The sequence below is a fragment of the Oreochromis niloticus genome, linkage group LG7 (genome assembly GCF_001858045.2).
Source record: "Oreochromis niloticus isolate F11D_XX linkage group LG7, O_niloticus_UMD_NMBU, whole genome shotgun sequence".
Classification (NCBI taxonomy): domain Eukaryota; kingdom Metazoa; phylum Chordata; class Actinopteri; order Cichliformes; family Cichlidae; genus Oreochromis; species Oreochromis niloticus.
Window position 1 is genome coordinate 21991742 of NC_031972.2, and position 25596 is coordinate 22017337.

Below are 25596 nucleotides of genomic sequence, written 5' to 3' on the forward strand. Positions count from 1 at the left end.
AATTAGCTGAGTTAGCTTGCTAATATCGCAACAGTGGTTGAGTGCACAACCTTAAAGCTAGCGGCACAATACTTGTGATTTGGTCAGTGCCACATTAAACCCATAAAAAAGGCCATGTGTCAGTTTATTAGGTCAAGTTTGGTCATGACACACAAGCTGGACCTTGTCGGCTAAAGTTACATTAGCTAAAGCAAACATTTCGGTAAAAGAGAAAAACACACATCATGCCATAAATTCAAAACATGTTCCAACTTTTGTAGCTCTCTTTCCTTATAGTTATAACCAATGTTACTCACCTTGAAAGCATATTCCAAAGAAGACGATTAGAAAACGTCCAAGTAAAGTGAGCATGTCGTTAACCGCCAATTCCCCATGATGCACCTCGGTAGGAGTCACGTGAGGCAGTTTTGAATCCTGCTGTGCTCAACTTACCCACATTGTCAAGTTCACATAAGTTTCTGATTTAGCTGGACATGAGTTTTCAAGTTAGCTTTTTTTGGTGTAATTGGGACGTTTTTAACTTGTAATTCTATGTTATAACAACAACTTCAGTCATCTATCGTCAAACTGATATAGAATAATATGTTGAAATAACAAACATCTAGAATTACATTTTACAGTGTAGTAGTAAAATTAGTTTGCTAATGCTTCAGGTACATTACTGTGATTATTTGCATTGGAAATCTATTCCTGTGCATTTTAAATACGCCTTCATTGATGTGTTGTGGATTGTCAAGAGCTTCTCTTGAAAACAGGCTTTTATCTCTGAACTGATGAGTCCTGACTTTTTTTTAAGGTTACAGTTTGTGATATTCTCCCATATTTTAAAGTGTATCTGTTGTCTCTCAGTCATTACCTGACAGTGTTAAATAAAGGGTATTTTCTGTTTACCTTAAAGTTACTGAACAGTTTCAGATGTATAAAACAGTATTGTGTGTGGAATTCATTAGAAATTCCCCTACACCATAAAGTAGTTTTGTCTTATTCAAATAGCCTACAATAGCTTTACAAACTAACAACAATAATGACAGAACAATGAGTTTGTAATAATAAGCCTCATTATACACTCACTTTATAATCTTTTGGACACATACACACTTCACTCGGTACACAACCTCACTAGTACTAGGTTGTGTACTCATCTTCTGATGGCTGGAAGCAGAAGATAAGTACACTAATCAGGAGTAAGCCTGTCCTTCAAGGTTTGATGCATTGTGATTTCAGCGATGGTCTTCTGCATATGCCGTGGTTGTAACAAGTGGATATTTGAGTTATTATTGCCTTCCTACCAGCTTGAATCAGTCTTTTCTTTGACTTGTAACGTCAAAAGGCATTTTCATCCAGAGAACTGCTACATAGGAATACCACAGGATATTTTCTCTTTTTCAGACTATTCTCTGTAAACCCTAGAGATAGCTGTGTGTGGAAAACCCAGTAGGTTGGCAGTTTCTATACCACCACCATATAGATGGCCGGTGAGTAACAGTCTAGGTGTATAATATATAGCTTTTGGACAGAGGACGCCTACTTGCAGTTCTCCTCCTGAACACCTAATCTAATTAAGGGTTGATTAAGCACTGCTAACTGGATAAGCTGCAGAAAAAACCCCATCTGGAATCCTGGTGTGTAGCTCTCTTGATCGATCAGATGTGCTTGTGTAAAGACCGAAAACTTACATTTGTTCTGGGCCAACACACGGGACGCTCTTCCCCTTTAAATCTTTCCGCTAAACGGGAACGTGCTTCCTTTGACTGGTTTGGGATCACGACAGCGGCCGCCCTCTCTCGCGCATGATTGGCCGAGCCGTGGGAATATTCAAATGAAGCTTTGATTGATTGGCCCGGAGCCGGTTTCAACAGTGCAGAGAACTCATTTTCATTCCGACATCACTCTCCGTGGTTCACACGGCTCGCTTGCTGAGATGATACGCAAGCGATGGCAAGGAAAACCTAATCGGTGAAATTATCTCCCACACCAGCGGCGAATATGTCGAGGAAGTGCAGTTAACGGAGCCAGCTTTATCAATGGATATTCCTCCCGGGGTTTCAGGCGTTCATCGCGAATTCTGTGGCGAGATTGCTTTTGCAGAGGAAATACGCCTTCCGAGCAGGAGAACAACCAATCAGCCGTGGCGAACCAAAGATAAACAAGCCTTATGATAAGACAAAACTCTGTAAGACATCGATCATGTTTCCCCTTTTCCCTCTATAATAATGTTTAATCTCCTCTGTGGGGACTCTTGTGAAATGTTTGTTTTTATTTAGTTTTCTTCAATAATTTTGTTTGCCATGCATTTGTGCCAGTCAGACTGCCTCTAATTATGGCTGTGTCTGTGTGTGTGTGTGTGTAGTATTTAACAATAACGGAGTGAGAAAGCAAATAAGGTTCGTACGGGTGCTTCAGCGTGTAATGCCAGCATTGATTTTAGGTCGACAGCGCTGAATTGGTGAAAGATGCCCAGTGCGCACTAATAGGATAGGAGCGTCTCGCCCTTACTGTATATCATTATAGCTGTGTATCATATCTATTGGCCAGTGTGCATTCATCAGAGTGGAGGTCGTTCATTTGTTTTCGTCTTAAACAATAATATATATTATTTACTAGCTCCTAACATGTATTTAACGAGTAATTATAGAAAATATAGGAGGCACGTGATTTTTTATTTTATTTCAAGACAAGAAACATTTTTAAATTTTTAATCTTTTTTTTCCTATAGAGGCGTTATGGTGTAAGCAAATATCAGTCTGCACATCCATGAATGGGTTGAAGGCTTTGAAAGGCGCTTTACATGTCAGCATCTCAGTGGATAGGGGAAGTGCTTTGAAGTATATTATCGGTCATTCAGGGCTGCCTCAGAAGGTTTCCATTTCTATTGTCTAGAAGCCGGAGGTGGGATCATCGCACCTCACTGCACCGGTGGCAGCCGAGGTTGAAGGTTAGCCGCAGCAGAGTTCCTAAAGATTATTGGCCAGGTGTGAAATTCTACCCTGCATGCTTTTCCTGCTTGGGCCAGATCCTTTATTACCCAGAGAGATGGGATGTCACAGCTTAGCACCAGAGGCAGAGAAGAAAAGCCAGCAATTTGGTGTTTTATTATCATCTTCTTTTTCTTCTGGCTGTTTCCGGAGCAAAAGAGAAATATATGCCAACTCCCCTGGGTTTAGTTTAATAGGCTTTTCTGGGTCGTTTTTCTTCCTTATGGCTTTCCTATAAACATACTTAAATCATGACTTTCTGGCCTTTGATTTATTATAATGTCAGAGTGTATTGAAAATATTGCCGCCTGCTCATTTCCATCCCTTTTCTTTTCACTCTGAAAGCTTCAGTTTGAAAATCTTACTTTCGGCTAACTAGCTGTAATTACATGTTCACATTGTGTTTGCGTGTGTGAAGTATGTGTTGTCCGAGTCCGAACTTGCTCGAGAGGCTTTTAATTTGCATTGTATCACGAGCAGTCAGTGTGCAGGTAACCCCCATGGGGGTTTCCCTCTGATCTCACATCTCACACCCCAGCAGTAATTCCAGCTCTGTGAGGGAAAAGGGATTTGTCATTTGGCTGCCTGCTTCCCTTTGCTTTCTCAGGAGCGAAGCTGAGCTCTGATTTATTGTGAAATTTCCTCAGGCCGGCTCAATCTCCAGGCCTACCGAATTACTGAATGGAAGGAGCTGCTCGCTAGGAGAATGACCTTTTCTTGAAAGATTATTACTCAGGCAAGTGCAAGGACTAATTAAGGTCATGTCCTTTTTTTCTGCTATGTCATCCATTGACTGACTTTTCAGGGTACAGCGAATTTTCTGTGGTGTATCAGTCCATGGTTAGGACGTGGAATGATAACATGAAGCAGATGACTTGGAAAATATATGGATGGGTGACAAACAAAACCTGATCCCTTCTCCTCTACAGTAAGGGGATCCTGTGGCCCCGTTGTGATGTGGTTGGGATTTTTGTCCTCTTCTTTGTGTTTCCAGTAAAAAGTAGCCACACCCTACAATGCCCTGTCTTTATTGTCTTTTCTACTCAAAATAAGCCTATGCTTTACAAAATGAACACTGTGTTGTATCCAGTAAGACTTAAAGTAATGGCTGGGGTGATAAACGCATAAGGAAAGTGCTTACTGAAGCCATAAATGAAGTGAAAATTGGGGCGATTTTTTTGTAGGCCGCGCATTAATTGTTGTCTACTATCAGAAGAGTCGCCCCCTGCTGGTTATTAGAAGGAGTTCAGATTTAACCCATTTCCAGACTGGCTTCTGATCCAGAAACTATTTTACAGCCTTAACAGTCACCTGATTTCAAAACACTGAAATACCTGTGGGAGGTTATGGACTGTAAGCACTTTGCACAACCATCAGACTTGGAAGAATTGGAAGACTCAATGCCAAGGTGCACCGAGGCTGTTTTGGTGGCACATGCTGGCCCGGCACTTTACTCGGTGCTATTTTATTTTTTTTCATTTGATTTGTCATCTGTCTTCTGTGCACTCAACTTGTCCATTTCACTGGGATAATGTCAGTGGTTTTGTTGCTTAGCAATTTCTCCTGTGCACCCTTTGTAATCAGCTCTTTATCTGCTAGGAGATGTCAGGTGTAATTATGAGCAGCCTGTCATCTTTTGAAATTTGTCTAATTGGTCTTTTAATTCTAACAGGATGAAGGCTTAGCGAGACGTGGGCTGTGGGTTGAAGGTTAAGGACTGGGCCTCCTGAGGTTAGGGAGGAGGGAACCGGCCCTCCTAAGGTCGTTATTGTTTTGTCTACATACTGCTACTTGGTAATTATTTTTGATTAATGTAAAGCCAAATTTGAACTGATGCGTCATCATTTAGTCTGAAAAGAAAGGCTAAAGAAAGGCGGTGAGATGATGTCTTTATAAGCTGAACCAAAGATCAAAGACTCTTTTCTCATAGAGCATTTTAATGTTTCTGTGATGCATGGCAGAAAGCTTCTCATTAGGTTCATCTCCCGCATACGAACCATACAGGCAGCATTTTCTCCACAGTTTTTAATGAGTTGTTTGTTTGCCCCCAAATTTTAATGGCTTGAAGGAATCAGTGACCCTTTACAATTTAGCAGTAAGCTAAGAAGCCAGGAGACAGGACTTGGGAGGAGATTGTTTGTCTAACATAAACTCATTTTTATCTTTTTTGTCATGGAATTGGAAGACTAAAAACAATTCTGCCTGTCCACGGTTTGGCAAACAGATGTCATGTTAAAATAATAGTCTTCATCTACTGACAAAAGAGCTTATCTCTCCACAAAACCTACAGCTCACTCTCATTCACGATCTGTTATCTTTGAAGTCAGGGTTTTCCAAAGGCCAGGCTGCATACCCATAGCTCTTTGACAGTGTGTCTCAAGTGTGCATACTGGGATAAAGATAAGATAAAGCTCTGTTTACCCTCTAATGCTGCTTTGGCATTGGCCAGACTTTACTCAGTGTGCAGTGTGTTTCTTTTACCTTGGCACTGTGTGTGCACATAGACCATTTTGGGTCAGCCCAAGGCTTCCTGCTCAAAAAACAAGGCTGTTTAAAAAGGTTTAGATTCATGGCTGAATTTGTGCTTCACATCTTTATGTGTAAAATGTCAGAATTACTGTTTTCCAAATAGTTAATTTAGTATTTAGACCTCTTTTTTTCTTTTTACCTTTTTTCCTAATACTAGCATTTCATGCTTGCACGAATGAAAGCTGAGCATAAAAGCAAAATTCTACATGTGTTTAGGTTGTGTCATGTAGATTAAATACAGACTCAAAGAAATGACCTATATTAACACAAAAGTAAATGATTAATTGTTTGAGAAAAACTGTGACCCTCACAGATCGTCTGTTTCTATATCAAAGTCCTTCAAGAACCTCGAGGTTACCATGGGCTAGGTCTGGTCATTTGTTGACCAGCAGTTTCACTGGTCCCAGGACATATATACTAACTACACATAAAAGTCACCCAGTGAAATCTGAAAAACAAAGCTTGAAAAGTTTGATTGCTTTGCCCTGAAATGTAGTTTTAAAAAGTTGAATGAACTGTTTGTTTTTTACCCTGTAAATTATTATAGATTTCAATTCAGGATTCTGCAATTTGGCCGTGGGCCAATGTTAGCTATTTAATATTAGCTAGGTTAATCTATTGGCATTGTCATTTATGACAGTTATGCCTGTTAAATAAAACATTTTAAAAGTAAAGAAGAGATATATCAGTATTGGTATCTATCTTAAAAATCTTGTATCAGTCAGACACATCTCTGGAAGTTAGAAATGTCAACTTGTGCTCAAAAAATGTTGTCGCTGTTAGGGGAAGGGAGGGTTAAAATTTGATTGTGGGATTTGCACAAAAAAAAAAAAAGTCTGTGTTTAGAAGGAAAAAGTGATTTACATAAGAAAGTAGAGGGCACACAGCAACCTCCAGGACTGGAAAAATAACTGCAGATACGTGAATGGGTAAAGGCTGTAAACATGTCTATAGCTCACATTTTAATATTAATCATATTTTTCCCCAGTGACTTATTGACCTGGCTAATAATGCTGCATAAGTTACATCCAACTGTATGCTCATCTGCCAGAATATTATACATGATACATTGCATAAAGTTTGTGCTTGCATAAATAAGTCGTAGGAAATGCGTTCTTACACTGTTGTAAAGCCTTTTACAGGAACTAATCTCGGTGCTAATGAGGCTCATTGTTATCAGCCGCAGGCCCAAAGTGTTCTTGCTACTAAAGCAGAGTGACTTCGGGTTGTTTGGCTATCCCGTACATGAACCTTTGTTTCCTTTCTCCTTTATTTATTTATATTTTTTTGCTTTCTCTACACTAAATGTGAAAAGAGAAGTATGGCTCTCTTTTGTATGCCATTCTGATACCAATTATGTAAACTATTATAGAATTTAACCAGGCCAGCTCTTATCGGCTAATCCAGAAGTAATAGATTCTATTAAAAATGTATGAAGGGATTGGGGACGGATGATCTGTGTGTGTGTGCGTGTGTGTGTGTGTGTGTGTGTGTGTGTGTGTGTGTGTGTGTGTCTGTGTGTGTGTGTGTGTGCGTGCGTGCGTGTGCGTGGAGATGAATTCAGCAGCTGCAGCAACACTGCTGTCTAATTCTGTCTCTATGTGAGGTTTGTCTGGTCTCCATTACTTAGACAGGTTCCTGCAGTGCCTCTGAAAGCCATACATAATATACAATTAATTATACAATAAGTGGATTGTTATTCATGGACCCTGTCATTTTTATTCAAAGTGAGACACTGCCTTTTCTCTTTTGTAATAACTAATTGCTCTTTGTTAGTCATTTATTTATTCTCATTTAACCTTCTTTTCTGGGTTTTTGTTCTCTCTCTTTGCCTTTTGCTCGCCTGCAGTTTCTGAGTAGAAGGAAAGGTATTAGCATAGCACCCGTGCTAATCCACTGGCAGAGTGAAAAGGGTGCTCGTCTTTTTCATTATCATCTAATTATTTACAGAGGATCCTGAGAACTGCTAACGGTAGCTGAGATGGTTCGGTTAGGGAGGTGTGAGTGTAAATGTGGCAGCGTGAGTGTGTGCGTGTGCATGGAGCCAGCGTGCATGGTGTATTTGTGCATTTGACATTAGTTGAGAAGGAGGCTCTTTGTGCAATTTGCCTCTATCTCAGCTCTGACCCTTAATGCTGTGCAAAGTCATAAAAGACTCCAGAAGGTCAGGCAGATGCTCTTGTCTGAGCCTGTGTATAATTTAGGGCTTTTTCCTCCTTTGATGGATGTTCTTGTGCAGCTGCTTTATACATCCAAACAGGTAAAGCAAGAACATAAGCCTTTTTATGTGTTTTATAATGCAGTAGTATTGTCTAGGTTATCATGCATACCAAACCTTATTATCTCAGGGAATGCATTTATAATCGGCGCATTGTCAGGATGTAAATGGTGCTGCTTTGATGGTAGTCATCTCAAGAATAACAAGATGCCTTAATAATTCAGTTTAAATCATCTGCAAACTGTCTGTTAAATTAAACAACCAAGTTTCTTCATTACTTTCCTCATGGCTGTTCACCTGACCTCATCATCTCCCAAAATGCCTTGTGCTGACAGACGTCACATTATAATATGAAACATTTTACAGTATGACAGGGACGAAGGGGAAAGGCTTGAAAAATGACTTTGTCCGCCAACATATCCTTATCAGAGCACCATGGGGGACAGTTAGATGGACTGCAAAAACAAGGCCTTTATCTCCCTGTCAGGTCCTCAGTGGGCCACACGACATTACTTATCACTTGCACGGATGTCGCCTGAGAGTCAGAAGACCTAAATGCTCGAGTAGCTTATATCTGAATGCATAAATACTGTAGATTATGGAGCAGAGTGTCTCACATATTGCTTGATTCACACCTCATTTCTTTATATTTTTCTAGGAAAATGGGAAATACGTGCTGGAAAAAACAGCTTAAAAGTCAATATAATAGTATGTATGTAATAGTACGACCTCCTTTATTCTTCACACAGCCTGAACTCTCTTAGCCAAGCTTTCTTGTCATTTCTTTAAGGAATAGTTCTCCAGGCTTCTTGAAAGACATTCATATCTCTTGTTGGCTGTTGGCTGCCTTTTGTTGCGTTCTCTGTAAAGATGATTTCACACTGCTTTTTTCTATGCAGTATGCTTTTAGTGCATTGGCAGTGTTTGAGATCATTTTCTTTGCTTAAAAATGAAGCTGTTGCCAATCAGATGCTTTCTAAATGGTACTGATGTTGGATTAGTACTTCAAAGTACTTTTCTGTGTTCATAATTCCATCAGTTTTGACAAGATCTCTGGCCCCAGTGGCTGAAATGCAGCCCAAACCATGATAGAGCCTCCACCATGTTTTGCAGAGGGCTGTAGATTTCTTCTGACATCCCCAGTGTCAGTTTAAACTAAAAATTACAAATTTGGACAGATCAGTCTATAAGATCTGATGTCACTGATTTTCAGTCCACTTCTTGCATAATTTGGCACACCTCAGCTGTTTCTCCCTGTTTCCCTTTAAGAATGGCTTCTTGACAGCCATCCTTCCACTGAGAACGTTTCTGATGAGGCTTCGGTGAACAGTAGATGGATCAACTGTCGGGTCAGATGTATCTCTCAGGTCCTGTGTCAGGTCTTTGCAGGATCTTTTACCTATTTCTTAATGACTTTCAGATACTGTTCATTTGCTCTATATACGCAAAAATACTATTTATTTTATGTGTTATCTTTGGCATTTTTGTAGATTCAACTAAGGAAATGGAAACAAATACTGTCGGAGGGGTTGTGACAGGCTGCTAATAAGAAAGCACCTAAAAGAGTCTAAAATTGGATCTTTGCTAAGTTGCCTGTTATGTGTAAAAACAACACTGGTTCATCCTTTGAGTTAAGTGCCTTTTTTGTGCTCGAATAATTCAAAGGTCATTCTGAAGTGGCTTAATGAACAAGAAAGAAATGTTACTCTGCAAATGGTCAGAAACAAAGACTAAAAAGCAGACAGTGTCCAAAGAAAAAAACTGAAAGACCTCCAGAATGCCTGGAGAACAATTCCTAAAGACTACTTAAATAAAAAATACCAGTCTCGCTCATTGGAAGCAAAAAGCAAAGAAATGATATATCATAAGAAAGTGCAAAACATAAAAAAGATTCATTGAGCAAAACCATGTCTGTATAAAAAGGATGAAATTGCTTGAGGACTTGAGATAATATCATGCATTCTGACATTACTTTAATTTCTCTTCTATTTTGTGGATAATCAGACTATTTTTAAGATTTAAGTTTGTGCTCTCAGTGAAACTTTTCTTGTCAAGTCCTGGCTGCCCTCTCTTTGAAATATAGTGCCCTGCTTGATGCATTTTCTTCCAGCTGCAAATTATGGGAGTAATGGAAGGTATTCCAAATTCATGTCTCATTTTCTGCTTGTGAAGGGATTTCTCCAGACATGCATTTTCTCTCTTGTGTTCCTTCTGCCTTTTTAGTATCTCCCTCTTGACAAATGTGTAGTAATGGAGGGGTTGTTGTGAAATTGCTATTATTTTCAAAATGGAATCCGGGCATACCGAGGCTTTTAGCTCTTCAGATGTGTGTGTTCAGATGAGGCAGGTTGCACTGAGCAGTTTGAAGTGAGCTTGTCACCGAGGGACAGATGTTGAGTGGAGGAAGGGAGTGGGGGAATCTTTTTTTCTTTTTGGCACCTGAGTAACATAAGATCCACTCCGTCTTCTTCCTTTTGAGGCGAAGGTAATCATGTTTCTGCAGCCCATTGCTGAACATGCTGTTATGCCGTTGACTTGCTTTAGCTGCCCTTCAGACCCTGAGGCAGAAATCAAAACAAAAATCCAGAAGAACCTTAAAACTAAAAAAAAAAGAAAAAAGGGCAATCTGAAAGCTACATGCTGCAGGCTGGTAGTAGCCATTTTGGGGACTACTGCACATCTAAGAAAAATACAGTGTTTCAATTTGTAATCACCAGATTGATTAACTATTAATACCAATAGTTCTACGGCATTTTGAACTGACAGCAGTTGTCTGTCTTCGAGATGGGCTACCTGATACAAATACAGATATAGGTAGTGCACGATAGCCTGAGGTTTCTTTTTTCCTTAGTTTTGCAACGCTGGCATTCAGAGTTGCTGACTCTTTCAGATAATCAAACAGAATGTCAAATGCGATTATCGCTGAAATATTTCCTCAAAGCGCAGCTCGCTCTTTTTAGAGTGATTGCTTCAATCAGCACAGCTGTGGCTGTGGCTTTGGCGAGTCTTGTTCAGACACAGGCTCTCATTTCCTCTGACAGTACTTAACACTGCAAACAGCGCAGCCTATTTTAGGGAGCGAGCTGCTTTTGGCTTTCTCTGCTGATCAATACGGTCATAAATTTATAGAACAAGAAACCAAGGTCTCAGAGCCGGTTAGAAATTGAAACACGCGGCCCGAGGCTACAGGAGGGTTTGTAAATGATCTGCGATCACAACAGGCAGAAAGCAAGGTTGATAACGGGAAGGAGCCATCATAACAACTAAGCAGAGGAAGGAGATGGAGTCATCATTAAATTATATTACTTTCTTAAATTTACAGTCTCTGCATTTCATCGAGGGGCAGCTGAATTTTAATATGGTAAAAGGATCCGAGTGGTTGCAGAAATTTAGATCTGCGCTTTACAAAGAACACTCCTATTGGATTTTAATGTCCACGAGGAAGCTTTGCAGTTTGCTTCCATCAGCAATGCCTGATGCTTATAATTTGAAGTTAAAAAAATCACTGTGGATAATCGAAGGAATAATTAGCTCATCTATTTGATAGATGGGATGCCATGAAACTACACACAACTGTTCATCTTCCCTAGAGAAGGAAACCCAGTGATTACATTTAGCTCCACAGGCACAAATAAGGCAGCCATCTGCTTTAAGAAAATACATATTTCTATTTTGAAGATTAGCTTGAATTTTGGAACAGATAGCTGTTGGTGGCCAGAGGCTGAATCTTTATGCTCAGCAGGTCTGATTTTTCAGTTAACTACAGATATTTCTCCACATCTTCTGGGTGAATGTGACTTTAACCCTCTAAAGCAGTGGTTCTCAAACTTTTTCTGGTATGCCTTGCTTCAGAGGTTGGAAAAAAGGGTCACATGCCACACTTTTTATCAGTCAGCAAAGAATCCAAGTAGAATTTTAGTTAAATAAAGACTCGTTTTGTTATTTGTCTTTATAATTTAACCCTGGACTTCAAGGCTCTGGCACCAGTGGCTTTGTGCGCCACAGTTTGAGAACCAGTGCTCCAAAGCAGGGACGTCAGACTTATTTTACATCGCGGGTCCCGTAGAGCTACTTTGATCTTCTGTTGGCCCGACCAGTGAAACTCCCTCGTCTGTCGGTGTACAGAAATTTAACTAGACATTTAATCCCTGAGATATTTTAATATAAGAAAAATTAGTGCAATTTCAACAGTGCGTCTCAATTCTTCTGCATGATAGAGAAATGCTGCTGGAGTAAATGAAAGATATCTGTCAGCACAACTCTTTAGTCTTAAATTGTATGTAATAAATGTGTAAAATTACAGAAATCTAATACTTATGAATGGCCATTGGGAAGGTTTGTATTAGTAGGAAAAGCTGTAAAACTTATGAAAATATAGTTAAAAGTTAAAAATTAATGCCACCCTTCACATTTTCCAGAGCCATCCAATTGGCTGGATTGGAGTCTTTGTCGGGCTGATTCAGTCTCCTGTAAAGTCTAAAGGGACTGTGACGTTCACAGTGGTTATTCAAACAGAGAAGTCTAAACATCTACCAGATGGATTGCCATCAAATATTGATGGTAGATGGTTATTTTAATGGCATTCCTTCTGATCTTGACTGTACTTTGATGCCTTAATTAGCGGATGTTAGTATACCTGCTAAACATCCCCACATTAACATTTTCATTGTGGATAGAGGGGAGTTAGCGTTTAGTTAACTGTACAGTCTCTAAAACTTGCTGATATGTCTGTGTGGTTTTGTCTGTCAGGTGTTAAGTGTTAACCAAAGTGTAAAATCGTGTGATTTCTTTTTTTTCTTCTTCTTCTAGCAGGTTTACCCAGGCTGTGCGCAGCCCTAGTGAACTATCATGCTGGCCTGTATCCAGAGACGGCAAAACTTCTCGTCGCAGCATTTGGCCTGCACACCCAAAAGCCTCGATGTTCCACCGCCGCCATTGCTGCTGCCGGTACAACCGCTGCAGTCATGCACCCACAAAGGTGAGTCATTTTGTCATAAAGTGTACAGTTTTTCACGACACACTGGGGGTAAAAAAAAAAAAAGTCATGTTCTACTTGACCTTGTTGGCTCAAAGTGCTCGTAAAGATCACACGTGGTTGTTTTCAGCAGCGCTCGCTGAGATTCCAGGTACTGTGGAGCATTTTGAATTAAAGTAATGGGCTACTTGATGATAATGTCTGCTAATTGTAAAAGCTTGTAATCAGCGTGCTCATGCAGTGCAAATGCATGCAGGTCAGAGTGGACAAAGTGAAATTACAGAGTGACTCAAATCGCCCATACAGGGTTACTAATGATGCTCACACTGTGCAGAAGGTGCTTCGTGTGTGGGTGTTGTTTGACCTTTTTGAATGATTGCACTGCATGTGCTGTAAGGTTGAGTGTTGAATCTTTGGGAGTGGAATTTATGATTAGATTTCTTTCAATTAACTGATTAAATGAGATGATTATTATTTTCTTTATGTAGGTTACTCTGCTTTCATGCTCTTTGTGTAGTTGTCCAACTCGCTTCCACTGGTTCCTGGTACCTGCAAAGCCTACTTCTGCTCTGTTGTCTGTTTCTCATTACCCGCCCACTTTCTTAGGTACACCTGTTCAACTGCAAAAGTTTAATCAGGTAATTGCATTGCAGCGACGTTGTCACGATGACCTGCTGAAGTTCAAACTGAGCATCAGAATAAGTAGAAAGGTGATATAAGTGACTTTTAATATATAGTTGTTGGTCTGATGTATTTCAGAAACTGCTGATCTGCTGGGATTTTCCCACACAACCATCTCTGGGGTTTACAGAGGATGGTCCAGAAGAGGAAATTAAATGGTGTGCTGCAGTTTTCTGGGTGAAAATATATTTTGTTGATCTCAGAGGTCAGAGGAGAACAGCCAGGCTGCTTCGAGCTGACAGGAGGGTAACCATAAATAAAATAGCCAAGGTTTACAGAAGAGCATCTCTGAATGCACAACACACGAAACTTTGAAGCAGTTAGGCTACAGCAGCAAAACACCACTTCATTCACTTCTGTTGATTAAAAACAGGAAATTGAGGCTACAGTTCTGCACAGAAACTGCACTGGTCTGATGAGTCTTGATGTTACTGTGACATTCAGATGGTAAGGGCAGAGTCTAATGTAAATAACATGAAAGGATGGGTGGATGGCTTGTATCAGTGGTTCGGGCTGCTGGTGGTGCTGCAATGTTGTCGGCGGTATTTTCTTGGCACACTGATTGGAGTGAAGTTGCCCCCCCGTTCCCTGTTTGACACCACTTTTGTTTGACTTAAAGAGGGGGGGACTTCACTCTGATTACCAACTGAGCATTGTTTAAGCATCACAGCCTAGCTGAGCATTGTTGCTGACCATGTCAAACCCTTTATAACCACAGTTTGCCCATTTTCTGATGGTTGCCTCCAGCAGGATAACGCATCAAATCATCTCAGACTGGTTTCTTGAACTGACAATAAGCTGACAGTACTCAAATGGCATCCACAGTCACCAGATCCGAATCCAGTAGAGCACATTTGGCATGTGGCTGAATGGGAGATTTGCACCATGGACGTGCAGCCAGACACTTCTGCAGAAACTGTATGATGCTGTCATGTCAATATGGACCAAAATCTCTGGGAATCTTTCCAGCACCTTCTTAAACCTATGCCTTGAAGAGTTAAGGCATTTCTGGGTCCAACACAGTACTAGCAAGTGTACCTAATTAAATGGCCAGTAGGTGTTTCCCAGTTGTTTCCTAGTAAGGGTCAGGGTTAGCTTATCTGACTGATTATGTTACTAGTTTTCTTTGTTTGCACGATCCTGTGCATTCTCGTGCGTCTTGTTCTCATTTATTTTTGATAATTAGATTTCCTCAGGTTGACCTTCTATAGAGTCATGCTGTGAGTCTAATGAGGTCACCAAACTCCAGGCAGTTAAAAGTACCATAAAAAAGTGAAATGAGACTAACAGGATGGGGGGGGGGGGGGGGCATGTCAATTAAGTGCATTGTATACAGTTACAATACAAGCTCCAATCAGCCAAAATAAGTGAAATCTGTGGTGTTACAGACTGCGCAGTTAATTAATATGTCTTCCTTATTTACTTGTAGCCAAGCAGTGTGTATCCAACCATATTCAAATCTGAAATGCTAAAAATTCATTCCCTCTTAAGCTCCATCTACTCATCCCTCATTTCCCCAGGTGAAATACCCCTTTGTCTTTTCTGTTATTAAATATTAATTGGGAATCAGTGGAGCGCTTGTCTGCTAAATGTTGGAACAGAAGGGCCTGGTTTGCCTCAGGCAGAAACAGGGATGCATTTTCTCATCCTGTTTACCTGCAGGGCCTCCACCCACCCCCCTCTACCCCCCTTCAGTTTTATGCACTGCACTGTGCGTGGTGCAGCACCCTCCAGCTGTAGCCTGACATTTCAAGCGCAGCCACAGGGAATAAACTGCTGATGGGAGCTCAGTCTGTGTGGTCTGGGCTTCTTCGTTAAATGAGTCGTTGGATCAAGTTAAAAGGGGACAGTATTAAGCCACTGCTGTGCTTTTGAAAGCCATTTTCATTTTTAGCCATCGATAAATGGAAGGTGCGGGGCCATTAGAGCTCCCGGCCACGCAAACCAACGCGAAAGATTTCTGAGAAACGACTGTTAGGAATTATGTGATGAGAGTGAATGAGAGCTGTGATGTTCGCTGTTATCTCAGCTTGAAAGCCGGAGCTGGAAATGCTTTTTTCCCACGCTGCCGGCCTGCACTCGGCCCGCCTTTGAGAGGGGGAAACTTTGCCCAAGCCGGGCAAGCGGCATAGAAACAAATGAGGAATGACACTGGTGCAAGGAAGTATTTGGCCAGAGCCTCCTCGAGCACACATAACCAAGTGTTAAACCCTGAGGTTACTCTGTTCTGTGAGTACCTACCCTTCATCCAGGGAGCACTGACGTGGAAAGAGCGAGGCTCGTGAAAATGAGGCGAATGAGTGTCTGAGTGTTTTTATTTTTGTGTTTACCAAAGAAGCCTGTGAATAGAGAGGTTAGTGTGAGTGAGATTTAAGAGCATACGGTGTCAGCGTTTTTCTGTGCCTCGCTGCGATGTGAAGCGCAGAGAATTAGCACTCGAATCTGAAGCTCTGTTGGGCATGGCGAGTGGCTTTAAACACTACAATAAAAGCTTTAGTCGCTATCGCTGTGAAGAAGAAGAAGCAAATCACAGGCAGCGTTTAACTCTTTCACCATTGCAGTTGGAGATAAAATGTCTCTGCACTGTTGTTAGTTTTTGAGACAGTGAATCAACTCTAACTACAGCAGAGGTGAGCCAGCTTTGAGTCCCCGAAGATTATCTGTAGGGAAAATGAATGGGATGTCTTTTTTTTCTTGAACTGGGGGCACCTGAAATAACTCTGCTGGTGACTTTAGAACAACTTTAAAACTTTATTGTGAATGTTTGCTTGTATCTTTTTAATGCCCTCTTTATTAATCACTTCAGCTTTAAACTGAGTGCAGTCAGTGTGTGTAAAGCTGATCTTTTATGCATTTCCTTATGTATGCTTTGATTATTCACAGTTTCAAAAAATAAAGTGCACATAATCACTGTGAACCTAAAGCTAAGGCATCAGGCTGCTCTAAATGCTTGGTTTCAAATGGGGGGGGGGTTTCTACTCTTGTGTTGAATTGATGTCGACTCTGTACATATGTCCTTATATGCTCATCTCAGGCACAGCAAGAGCCTGAGATTGAAAAGTATAGGCTTCTATTTGCAAAAGCCAATAAGAAGGAAATGGGCTTTTAGAGAGGGGATCCTTAAAGAGATACAGTAGTGTGCAAAAGTCTTTAGCCAATTCTCATTTCTTTATATTTTGCTAATGCGGCGTTCACCAATAGTTCTCCAGGCTTTCTGAAGGCCTTTCAAAATTTTACTTTAGACATTGGCTGTTTTCTCAGTTATTTTCAGTCCAGTCCTTGTACCTGACCATTTTCAGAGCGATGTTTTTATATGCTGTTAAGCCACTTAACAGTTACCTATGAATCATTTAAGCATACAAAGGAGCCTAAATCAAAGGAAGAACCAGTCTTGTGTCTACAAAAAACCCCCCAAAAAACAGCTTAGCAAAGAACCAGTTTTAAATTGTATCTTAAGGCACTTTGCTACTAAAAGCATGCCAGGATAGGGGGAAAAAAGCAGTCTAGGATCATCTTGACAGAGAACAGAACAAAAGGAAACTAACATCCAAAGAAGAGCTTTGATCGTCCTTCAAAAAGCCCGGAGAACTATTCCCGAAGACTGCTTAAAGAAATGACAAGAAAGCCGACTATGAGAGTTCAGGCTGTGCCGAAGAATAAAGGTGGTCATTCCGAGTATTACTGACCTTCAAGCATGTTTGAATGTATTTTAATAAACGGTTGCACTTATTTCACATTTCCCTTGAAAAATAACACTTTTATGAAATATAAAGACATGAGGGGTGAATCAAGACTTCGGTACAGTACTATATTACTGATATTATTACTGCTTATACACAGAAGATGAATGGAGACACAAGACAAATGAGTTTTCTTGAACTTTGAATCACGCAGCTTCTCTGAGTCACAATAAAAGCATGGCGTAGGTCTGCTTTATAATAAAATTGGAAGCTGGGAATTAACTGAAATAATCAATCACACCAGGATATAATTGGGTTCTAATCATGTAAATAATGTAAAATAAAATACCAAAAAGACAAATAAAAGCCATGAATCTATCTTCCGTTTGTGGCCTCGCAGCTGCTAGGCTAGCCGTTCGCTCTAACAGGCAGATAGTCGATTGCAGAGGCTCGTCTTAAACAGATGAATGAAGGCAGGAGCAATTAATTACATGGTTCTAATGACTGGACTTACTGGGCCAAGTGAGTGCACGGAGGAGGTTGTCATGGTAACAGAGGGATGGCTTTTAAAAGCGTTCTTGAATTTCTGAGCGTCGTCCCTAGTTATTAAGGTATTTTAAATATCAGGATTATTGGTGTGGTAAACAAGTATTTATGCCTGCTGAGAAGCGCTGTTCTGTAATTAACTGCCAGTTCTCAGTGCCATGTTCCTGCTGAGGATTTGACACTCGTAAACATGTTATCACACAAAAGTGTTCAAGATAAGTCTTTAGCCTAACATCAAAGGCCTGTGGGGGGTTTTTGTTTTGTTTTTTTGGTCTGGCAGTTCTGCCAACATGTATGGATAATAACAATGAAATGGAATTTATTTATTTTTTTTTTAGTTTTATCTCATTTGGGAATCGTATCTAGCAACCATTGTAATTGTTTCCTTATGTTCTCCCTCTGGGTATGAAATGGTTGGAAGCCGTGGTTTTGGAAACTCAATGAGCCTGTCCAACTCCTGTTTCAGCCCTGCCTCTGGGGCTTGTTTTGCCCATAAATTAGTGATTAACTCAAAGTGCTCCAAAACAATGAGGTCCCTGCTCTAATCTGGGGGAAATGGCTTCAAGTGTGACCACGGGAAAAAGATTAGCCCGTTTTAAAGTGGCAGAAAGCGTCGAGTGGGATTGCGTGTGGGTGGAAAAAGGTTATGAAAGACCCATATGTATGTATACATCGACATACCACTGTATGATTAAAAATGGTTTATCCCTCCAGATTATTTTTATGCTAATATTAATGAAATCTCCGTCCTGAAGCCGCAAACACACACACACACACACACACACACACTCGCACAATCAGGCGTAGTGGTGATTGAGCGTCTATGATTGCCCCTCACCCTGAGCTCTTTCTTTCCAAGCACGTCCCCTGCGTGGAAGCAGGAAATCAGGATTAGTTGTTTCCTGTGAAAGTGTGCCAGTTTCAACGGGTGCCATAACAGCACCCATTGAAACTGGCATGTTAAATGTGTCGAACCCCTTTCAACCAAAAGAAAACGCCAAATCCCGACCGGAGGAGCCACTAAATGTATCATCATGGTTTTTAGCAGCACCACACATCACAGTCCAGTGTGCCTCATACAAACAAGCTAAATTCAATCAGTCCCATCTAAAAAGCAAGCGGTGGAAATGCTAAAAGGTCAAAGCTTGTTTAAGCACTGCGTGATGGCTTTGGTCAAAGCTGCTTGCGGAAAAGTGGCTGATGGTATTTTCTGAGCTGCTTCTACTTCTGCTGCTGCTCGCTGTCAGGGCTGAGGAGAGAAACCGCGTGCTGTCTGCAGGTTCAGGGTGATTAAGTGCTTAAGGTCAGACTGCTAATTATCTCTCTGCCATGCCTTACCTCACAGCACATAGCTGCCATTTCCTTGTTGTCATGCGAACAGCCTCGTATTTGTTTTCACTTCGTGTCTTTATTTTATACCACTGAATTTAATTGTGTGGATACAGTGCCTTTTCACAGTAAAGCGATGTACACTTTGGAGGAAAAAGGTAAAGAGATGGTTTTAAACCCCGCTTTTTAAAAATCTGGTTTCAAATTAAATAGACAAGCCCCCCCCCCGGCCTCATTTTGAATCCTCTTTTGCTCATAATCCTTCACAGCTGAGCAGTGGTTGTCACCCTCACTGAGCGCCCACTTCAAGGGAAAACTGTTTTCTTCTCAGATGCTTCTGCTTCATATCCTTTTCAGTGCTATCTGATCTCTTCCTATCTTAAAAGCCTTGTGACCTATTAGATTGACGTCTTGAGAAATGAACCCCACCCCTCCACACCGGATCCACTCAAATAAGCTGTGAATGACAATGTATGCTTAACTTTCAAGCTGTTTATCGACATGATCTGGACTCATGGCATTATCTGTTGGAGCTTTAGAGCGTTAGACGCCCTTTAACCTGTAAAAAGTGCATGTAGCTGTCCACTGATTTCACAGCAAGAGAGCGATCATTATGTGTGTCACTCTCACTTAATCCAAGCTGACAGTTTCCAGTACTGAGCCTGTCTGAAGGAGACTGTCCCCTGCTGTGTGCTATATGTGATAAAGGGCAGTGGCACACAGTGTACCGACTTGACCCTAGCGACACTCAGAGTTCATGTGGGAAAATGGCTCCAGTCGTCCTACAGTACACGCCTGTATAATATTGCTTATAGTGTAAAAACTGACAATGAATGTGCTAAAAATATAAGCCTGCATTAATACAAACTTACTGTAAGATCAGCGTGCATGATCCCATAATTGCAGCAGGGAAAGATTAGAGTAGATGAACTCATTGTTGGGTTAAAAGTGTGCAGCAGTTTTATCTCACACATTCTTATCTGCAGAATGAAAATAATGAGGTTTTCCTGCCTCGTATGCTCATGTGCTGCAGTTGAAATGCTCTGAATACAATCCCTGTGGCTTAACACTGGAAGCAAATAAATTGGAATTAAAAGCCGTCTTTTTATTGTATTTCACTTTATATTTTTACTTTTGTTTGCTTGTTTTCAAACTAAAGGAGGAAAGGAGCACGTACTGCGAGGTACACAGTCTGCTTTGCCTTGTAACTTTTCACAGTAAAGTTCAAACCTAATCTCGGAGTGTGCGAATGACCTTTTCCTACCTGCGGATCGCAGTGGAGGCAGCGCTTTCTGCAGGCCAACGGTTTTCACTCTAATAATATGCATATGTTGAGTATTTGAATAAGGTGGCAGCCGGCACAGTAGGCTATTGTCTAATTGGCAACTGGAGAGAAAACGTCAGCTTTCACACTGCAACTGATGAACTGCACTTTTTAATTTGGTTTGGGTGTGCTCGCAGGAAAGCTTATGTGTTTTGTGAGGAAAGAGTTACTGCATTACTTTCATTACAGCTAACACACGCTTTGGGGGAAGCCAACCCGCGTGGTGCTCACTTCACTGCCATCAAACGCTGCCGACTGGAGGTAAAGCCTTCAAGACTGAAACAAGTACCTGTGGTTGTAATTTCGAGCAAATTTAATGCCGCTCATGCTGTTTTTGATCACACTTGTAACTTCACATTATCCAGCGGTTGGGGTTTTTTTTGTTTCGTTTGTTGAAATCTAAACTGATCCTTTTTTATGCCCGTGTCACACAGTAGTGGTCCTCAGATGATAAATATGTGAATGCAGAGTGCCTATTTGCAAATGAGGGTTTCCATAGTGGCAACGTTAAGGCAGCCGCAGTGGGAAGTGCAGCTGTGTTGTGTCTCCATAGCTCTGACAGGGCTGTAATCTCTGGACTAACAATATCAGACACCCCGTGAAGACGTGTTAGCATTCAGAGTGTTTGAAGTGTTTGTGGAACAGCAAGCCAATCACAGCATGCTGGGGCTTAGCACTGACATTTTACTCAACCAGAAACGGCTAAAATGTCTGTCTTTGATTTGTTTTGCTAAATCATCCATCTTTGCTTAACTGAGCGCCGTTATCAAAGGCAGGGAACAAAAAAAAGGGGGGGTGCTGATTTTTGTGCTGTGGTGATGCAAGCGGTTATTACGCTTTTAAATGTGTCATCGCATCTAATCATCTAAAGCTCCTTTCAGGTGGATATGATCCTCTTCTTATGCTTTGTAGTCATGAATATTTATCTTATTTTTTTATTCGTTTGCCAGAAATTGTTATTGCAGCTGGTTTTTCCTTGATACCCCCCCAATTCTTCCCCCCCCCCCCCCTCCGTGAGCAGTATTATGGGAAACCAGAGAAGGCATAGCTCCCATCTTGATGTTGTATACAATACAAACACCTCTCCAACATCCCAGCTGTCATTGTTTTCTATAGCAGCGCTGCACCGCGATACATAATAAGCAGTGTTTTTGCTTTTGTTTTATTTCTCCCCAGAATTCATTCATGCTCCTGGCACCGTGGTGCCTGCTCCTTCTGCTCCGCTGGGAGATTGTTGGATGGATTGAACACTCCACCTTGCCTCTTTCCTCCATTTTAAACACCCAATTTATTTCTTTCATGAGATGGATCTTGTAGATTGACTCATTTTCACAGTCGGGAGGCTCACTGTAGGCCTGAAATGAAATGAACTCCCAAATCAATTTCAAATGGGAACGACGAGCGAGCGCTCCCCTGCATAGCTGGAATTGGATTTGTTATTGAAAATGAAATGAAGTGTTTTGTTTTTTGTTTTTTTTGTTCAGGGTTTTTTTTTTTGTTGTTTTTTTTTCCCCTTTCACTCTTTATTGCAGATTACAGCTTTGTTCTTTTGCCTGCTGTGATTTCCTCCGACTTACGCTGCGATCTGGGTTAATTTCAGCAGCTTTTCTTTTTATGTCAGAAATTCCATAAAAGTGTCACTCCGAAAGGTGGCGGTAATTTCTACACGGTGATTTATTGTTTTTAAATGGGGTGCCTTTTCCCCACCTTAGTCACTAGGAGTTAAGCAGCCATGAAATTGCCTGAATAATAGTGTTTAAATCCAATCTTAGTTTGTCCCGTCTGCTTTCCCGCACACAATTCAATCATCAGTGCCCTCGACGATTTTTTTCTTTGTCCATCTGCGTCAAGTTTTCCTTCACAGTTTAGGCTGCAGGCTTTTGCATAGATTAGGTCCAAGTTTACCAAGCCATAAAGTGGAACGGCATTTCACGGGCAGGACATGGTGATACTTGAGTAATTATGTTGGTAAATTGCTTAGGTACTCTTTATTAGATGAGGCTTCTGCTTCTGCTAAGGTGTGCTCCAATTACCAAGATTCATTTTGATCAAATGTTTAAAAAGCAACAATTAAAAAAAAGGTGTTGCTTATTTGTCAGAGTTTACTATACCAGGATCACCCTGCATTTAGTGCTAGCTGCTGTTTTTATAGATTTTGTACTACTGTGAATTAGACCCTTTGCTTTTTCCTGTTTCTTCTTTTCCCAGGATAAACTAATTCTGAGTTGAACTGAGCCTAAGTTTAAAAAAATCCCGGAGGTGTGTAATACAACCGGTTTGAGATTTTAAGAGGGAATAGAAGAAAAAAGAAAGACACAAGGGGCTCATTTTCTGAGCTAATCAGCGTTTCTGTCTTCTGCTTTCTTCTCAGGGGAGCCGTCCTCCATGATTTCTCGGTACCCTTCTCCTGCAGAGTTGGATGCTTTTGCGCAGAAAACTGCCAACAGCCCCCTGTCCATCAAAATCTTCCCGTCGGATGTGCGGGTGCCGCAGCACAAACAGCTCAGCAAAACAGTAAACGGCTTGGACACCACTGGTCAACGCTACAGCCCCTATTCGCATCCGTACTCGGGAGGCTACCAAGGCTTGTTGGCCATTGTCAAAGCCTCTGTGGTGGTCAAAGGTGTGGTGAAAACCTCAGAGGGCAGAAGGACTAAACATGTAAACAGCCAGGCTTCTGTGGCACCATATAATAATCCTCTGAATAATGGCTACACCGTCAGAAACGGGCATAAGGCCTATCGCGTAAACTCATGCAAGCCCCCCGATGCACCGATCGAGACACTTTGTTCTAGCGTTGGAATAGCCTCTGGAGATCAGAGCCTGCCCCCCCAGTCTGAGCTGGCAGAGGTTCAAAGCTTGATGAGGCAGATGAGCAGAGTTCCTCACAGCCAGGCGCCGCAGCTGGGGGAGAGGCCCGAGCCAGCCCCTCGCTGCAGGCCGTGGCTGCGGTGGCACATTCAGACTCAGACTTTGTCCTGGGAGTGCCTCCCCAGAGCAGTCTGGCTTTCGCGGGAGCGGTGCTACCGACACAGAGCGCAGACAGAGCCAAAGTTGGATACTTGGACAAAGGAGACTACACTGTGTGGCAGCACAAAGCTCAAATGCAACAGCAGCAGCCCTATCAGCAGGGAGCAGTGAGGATGTACGGTGTGAGTAGCAGTGCTCAGGGCCACAGAGCAGCAGAGGCTAGGGTTGGCCATTCTCCTGAAACCTGCCTCCCTTTGGCCCGCTCCTCGCAGCTGCCGTATAGGCTGCATCCTGGCAGAGTGGGCGTCGGGCAGGAGCGAGTCAGCGCCAGCGTACAAGGGGAGGTGTCTGTCGGACAGTACTTCGCTCCTCTGTGGGACAGCGTCGTGGCTACCCCTAACAGTGACTGTTATCCTTATCAGGTGCTGACAACGGGTACATGTGCAGCCAGGCCTAGAGATGTGGGTCTCTCCCATCCTCATCCCCATCTTCACAACCACCACAACCCACAACATCACCAGGCACAGCTTCACCCTCCTCTTCCTCTTCCCCCTCCCCTTCCTCATACCCAGGCCTACAGCACAGACCAAAACCTCTGTTGTGGGCTGTCTAGTTCTAGCCTGTGCCACGCTGCAGTGCTTAGCAGCAGCCTGCAGTCTCTGGAGTGCCTCATCAGTGAGATCCACCCTCCCTGCATCAAAGAGCGCATGCTGGGCCGTGGGTACGAAGCCATGGGGATGCCTCCGCTCATGGAGCACCAACAGCAAGCCCACATCCAGCTCCCCGTCTACAGATAAGACGGAAGGACAGGGAAGCGACAAACCTTTTATAGACCGCAGAGGTGTCTGTGAGTGAGAGACATGCCTTTTAGTTTGTGCATGTACTTTATTTGTAGACGGCTTTGTCTCACAAGCCTGGAAAAGAAAAAAAGGTAAATGATAATCATGACTTTAAAATACAGGTTTATTCTATGGACTTTCCACGTTGTATTTTTATATCTTTAAATGGCCATTGGACATGATTACTGTCGTTCACGTGATGCCGAGCACTTATTTGCATTTTTACATGACATAATCATCGGTAACCTTCTGAAAACTTTTACTTGAATCCGGTTAATGATCTCTGGTAAGCCTTTTTGTGAATATACTGTATTTGTTTTATGGGTTTTTTTTCTTATTAGTTATTTGAGAGCAAGAATTCTCCTCAAAAATCACTTTTAACCAACCTTTCTTGTTGTCTGTTGATTTCTCGTGGATTTTTGTTTTGGTTTCCTTCTCCAGGCTTTCCTTTAACGGACATACGCACTGCCCCAGCTTTCTCAGTACGATGCAACTCTCCTAGATGCTGCATGGGGAAATACTTTCACCGTTCAAATGTGAATATATATACATCTAACCAACATACTTTTTTTGTTACAGTCACAGACAAACTTGTGTAATTTAAACACCTATACTGATTTAACCTAGTCACGCTCAGCTCGGCTTTTAAGGACTGTTGCATATCCAAATCAACACTGTGGCATTCAGGCCAAGCAAGATATGCCCTTGGTTGTATTTTTTTAAACTGTTTTTGAATTTCAAAAGCTTGTGTGAACATTTTTCCTTGAATGGCATAAAGTCCCGACACTGTTCTCACGACGCCATGTGTATAACGGAAGTGCTGCGTAGATGAGCAGGCTGCCTGAATCATTTACAGTGTCTTCTTTGTAGGGCTATATTATCTCCGATGGTTTGAGATGTGTGACTGAGTAGTTCTTTGTGTGTCTGCACTGGTTCTGTAATCCAATTTATTTATGTCCCCGCCCCCCTCCCTCTTGATTTATATGGCAAACTGTCTCTCTTATAAAGTGCAATTATTATATATGAATATGTGAGCGCTCTCCATGAATTATGTTGATGAAATAACTACATTTTGCAATGTACGACCCTAATCCCTCACCCTTTTTTGCTTCTTCTTAATAAGGATTGTCAAGTAAATTAAATTTTCTAAACCCAGCGAGTACTGTCTTATTACCTATTAATAGCCATTATCTGGCAAACTTGCAGTCTTTATTATATTCATGAATGATAAAGCAGTTGTAGGAAGACGAGATTTTTTTTCTGGCTTTATTGCAAAGGGATTTAAAGCTTAAGCACAAGGCGAGTCGCTCTCTTATTTTATTTTATTTTTTTTTACCTCGTTCCATTAAGATCCATCTTTTCACCCAAAGATTTCAGTTTTATTATATGATGTAAGTCAATCCTTAGCTGGAAAAGATTGGACTGGCTCCTTTATAAATGATGCAAGCCGAAAGCGCTAATTTTGTTATCACTGAATGATGTTAGTCCAGATGGATGGCTCATGCTTGAGGCAGAAGCCAATGAATACTT

General features: G+C 41.5%; 1 protein-coding gene across 1 annotated transcript in view; it reads left to right on the plus strand.

Moving 5' to 3' along the window:
* The window catches only part of LOC100696921 (protein FAM222A), a 38049-nt gene extending 12832 nt beyond the window's left edge, over positions 1–25217 (plus strand). Inside the window, 3 exon segments of the mRNA XM_025909302.1 lie at positions 12535–12700; positions 22629–23159; positions 23162–25217. Coding sequence (XP_025765087.1) covers positions 12571–12700; positions 22629–23159; positions 23162–24024 — 1524 coding nt within the window. The 5' untranslated portion in view covers positions 12535–12570 and the 3' untranslated portion in view covers positions 24025–25217.
* Positions 25218–25596: the final 379 nt, after the last annotated feature.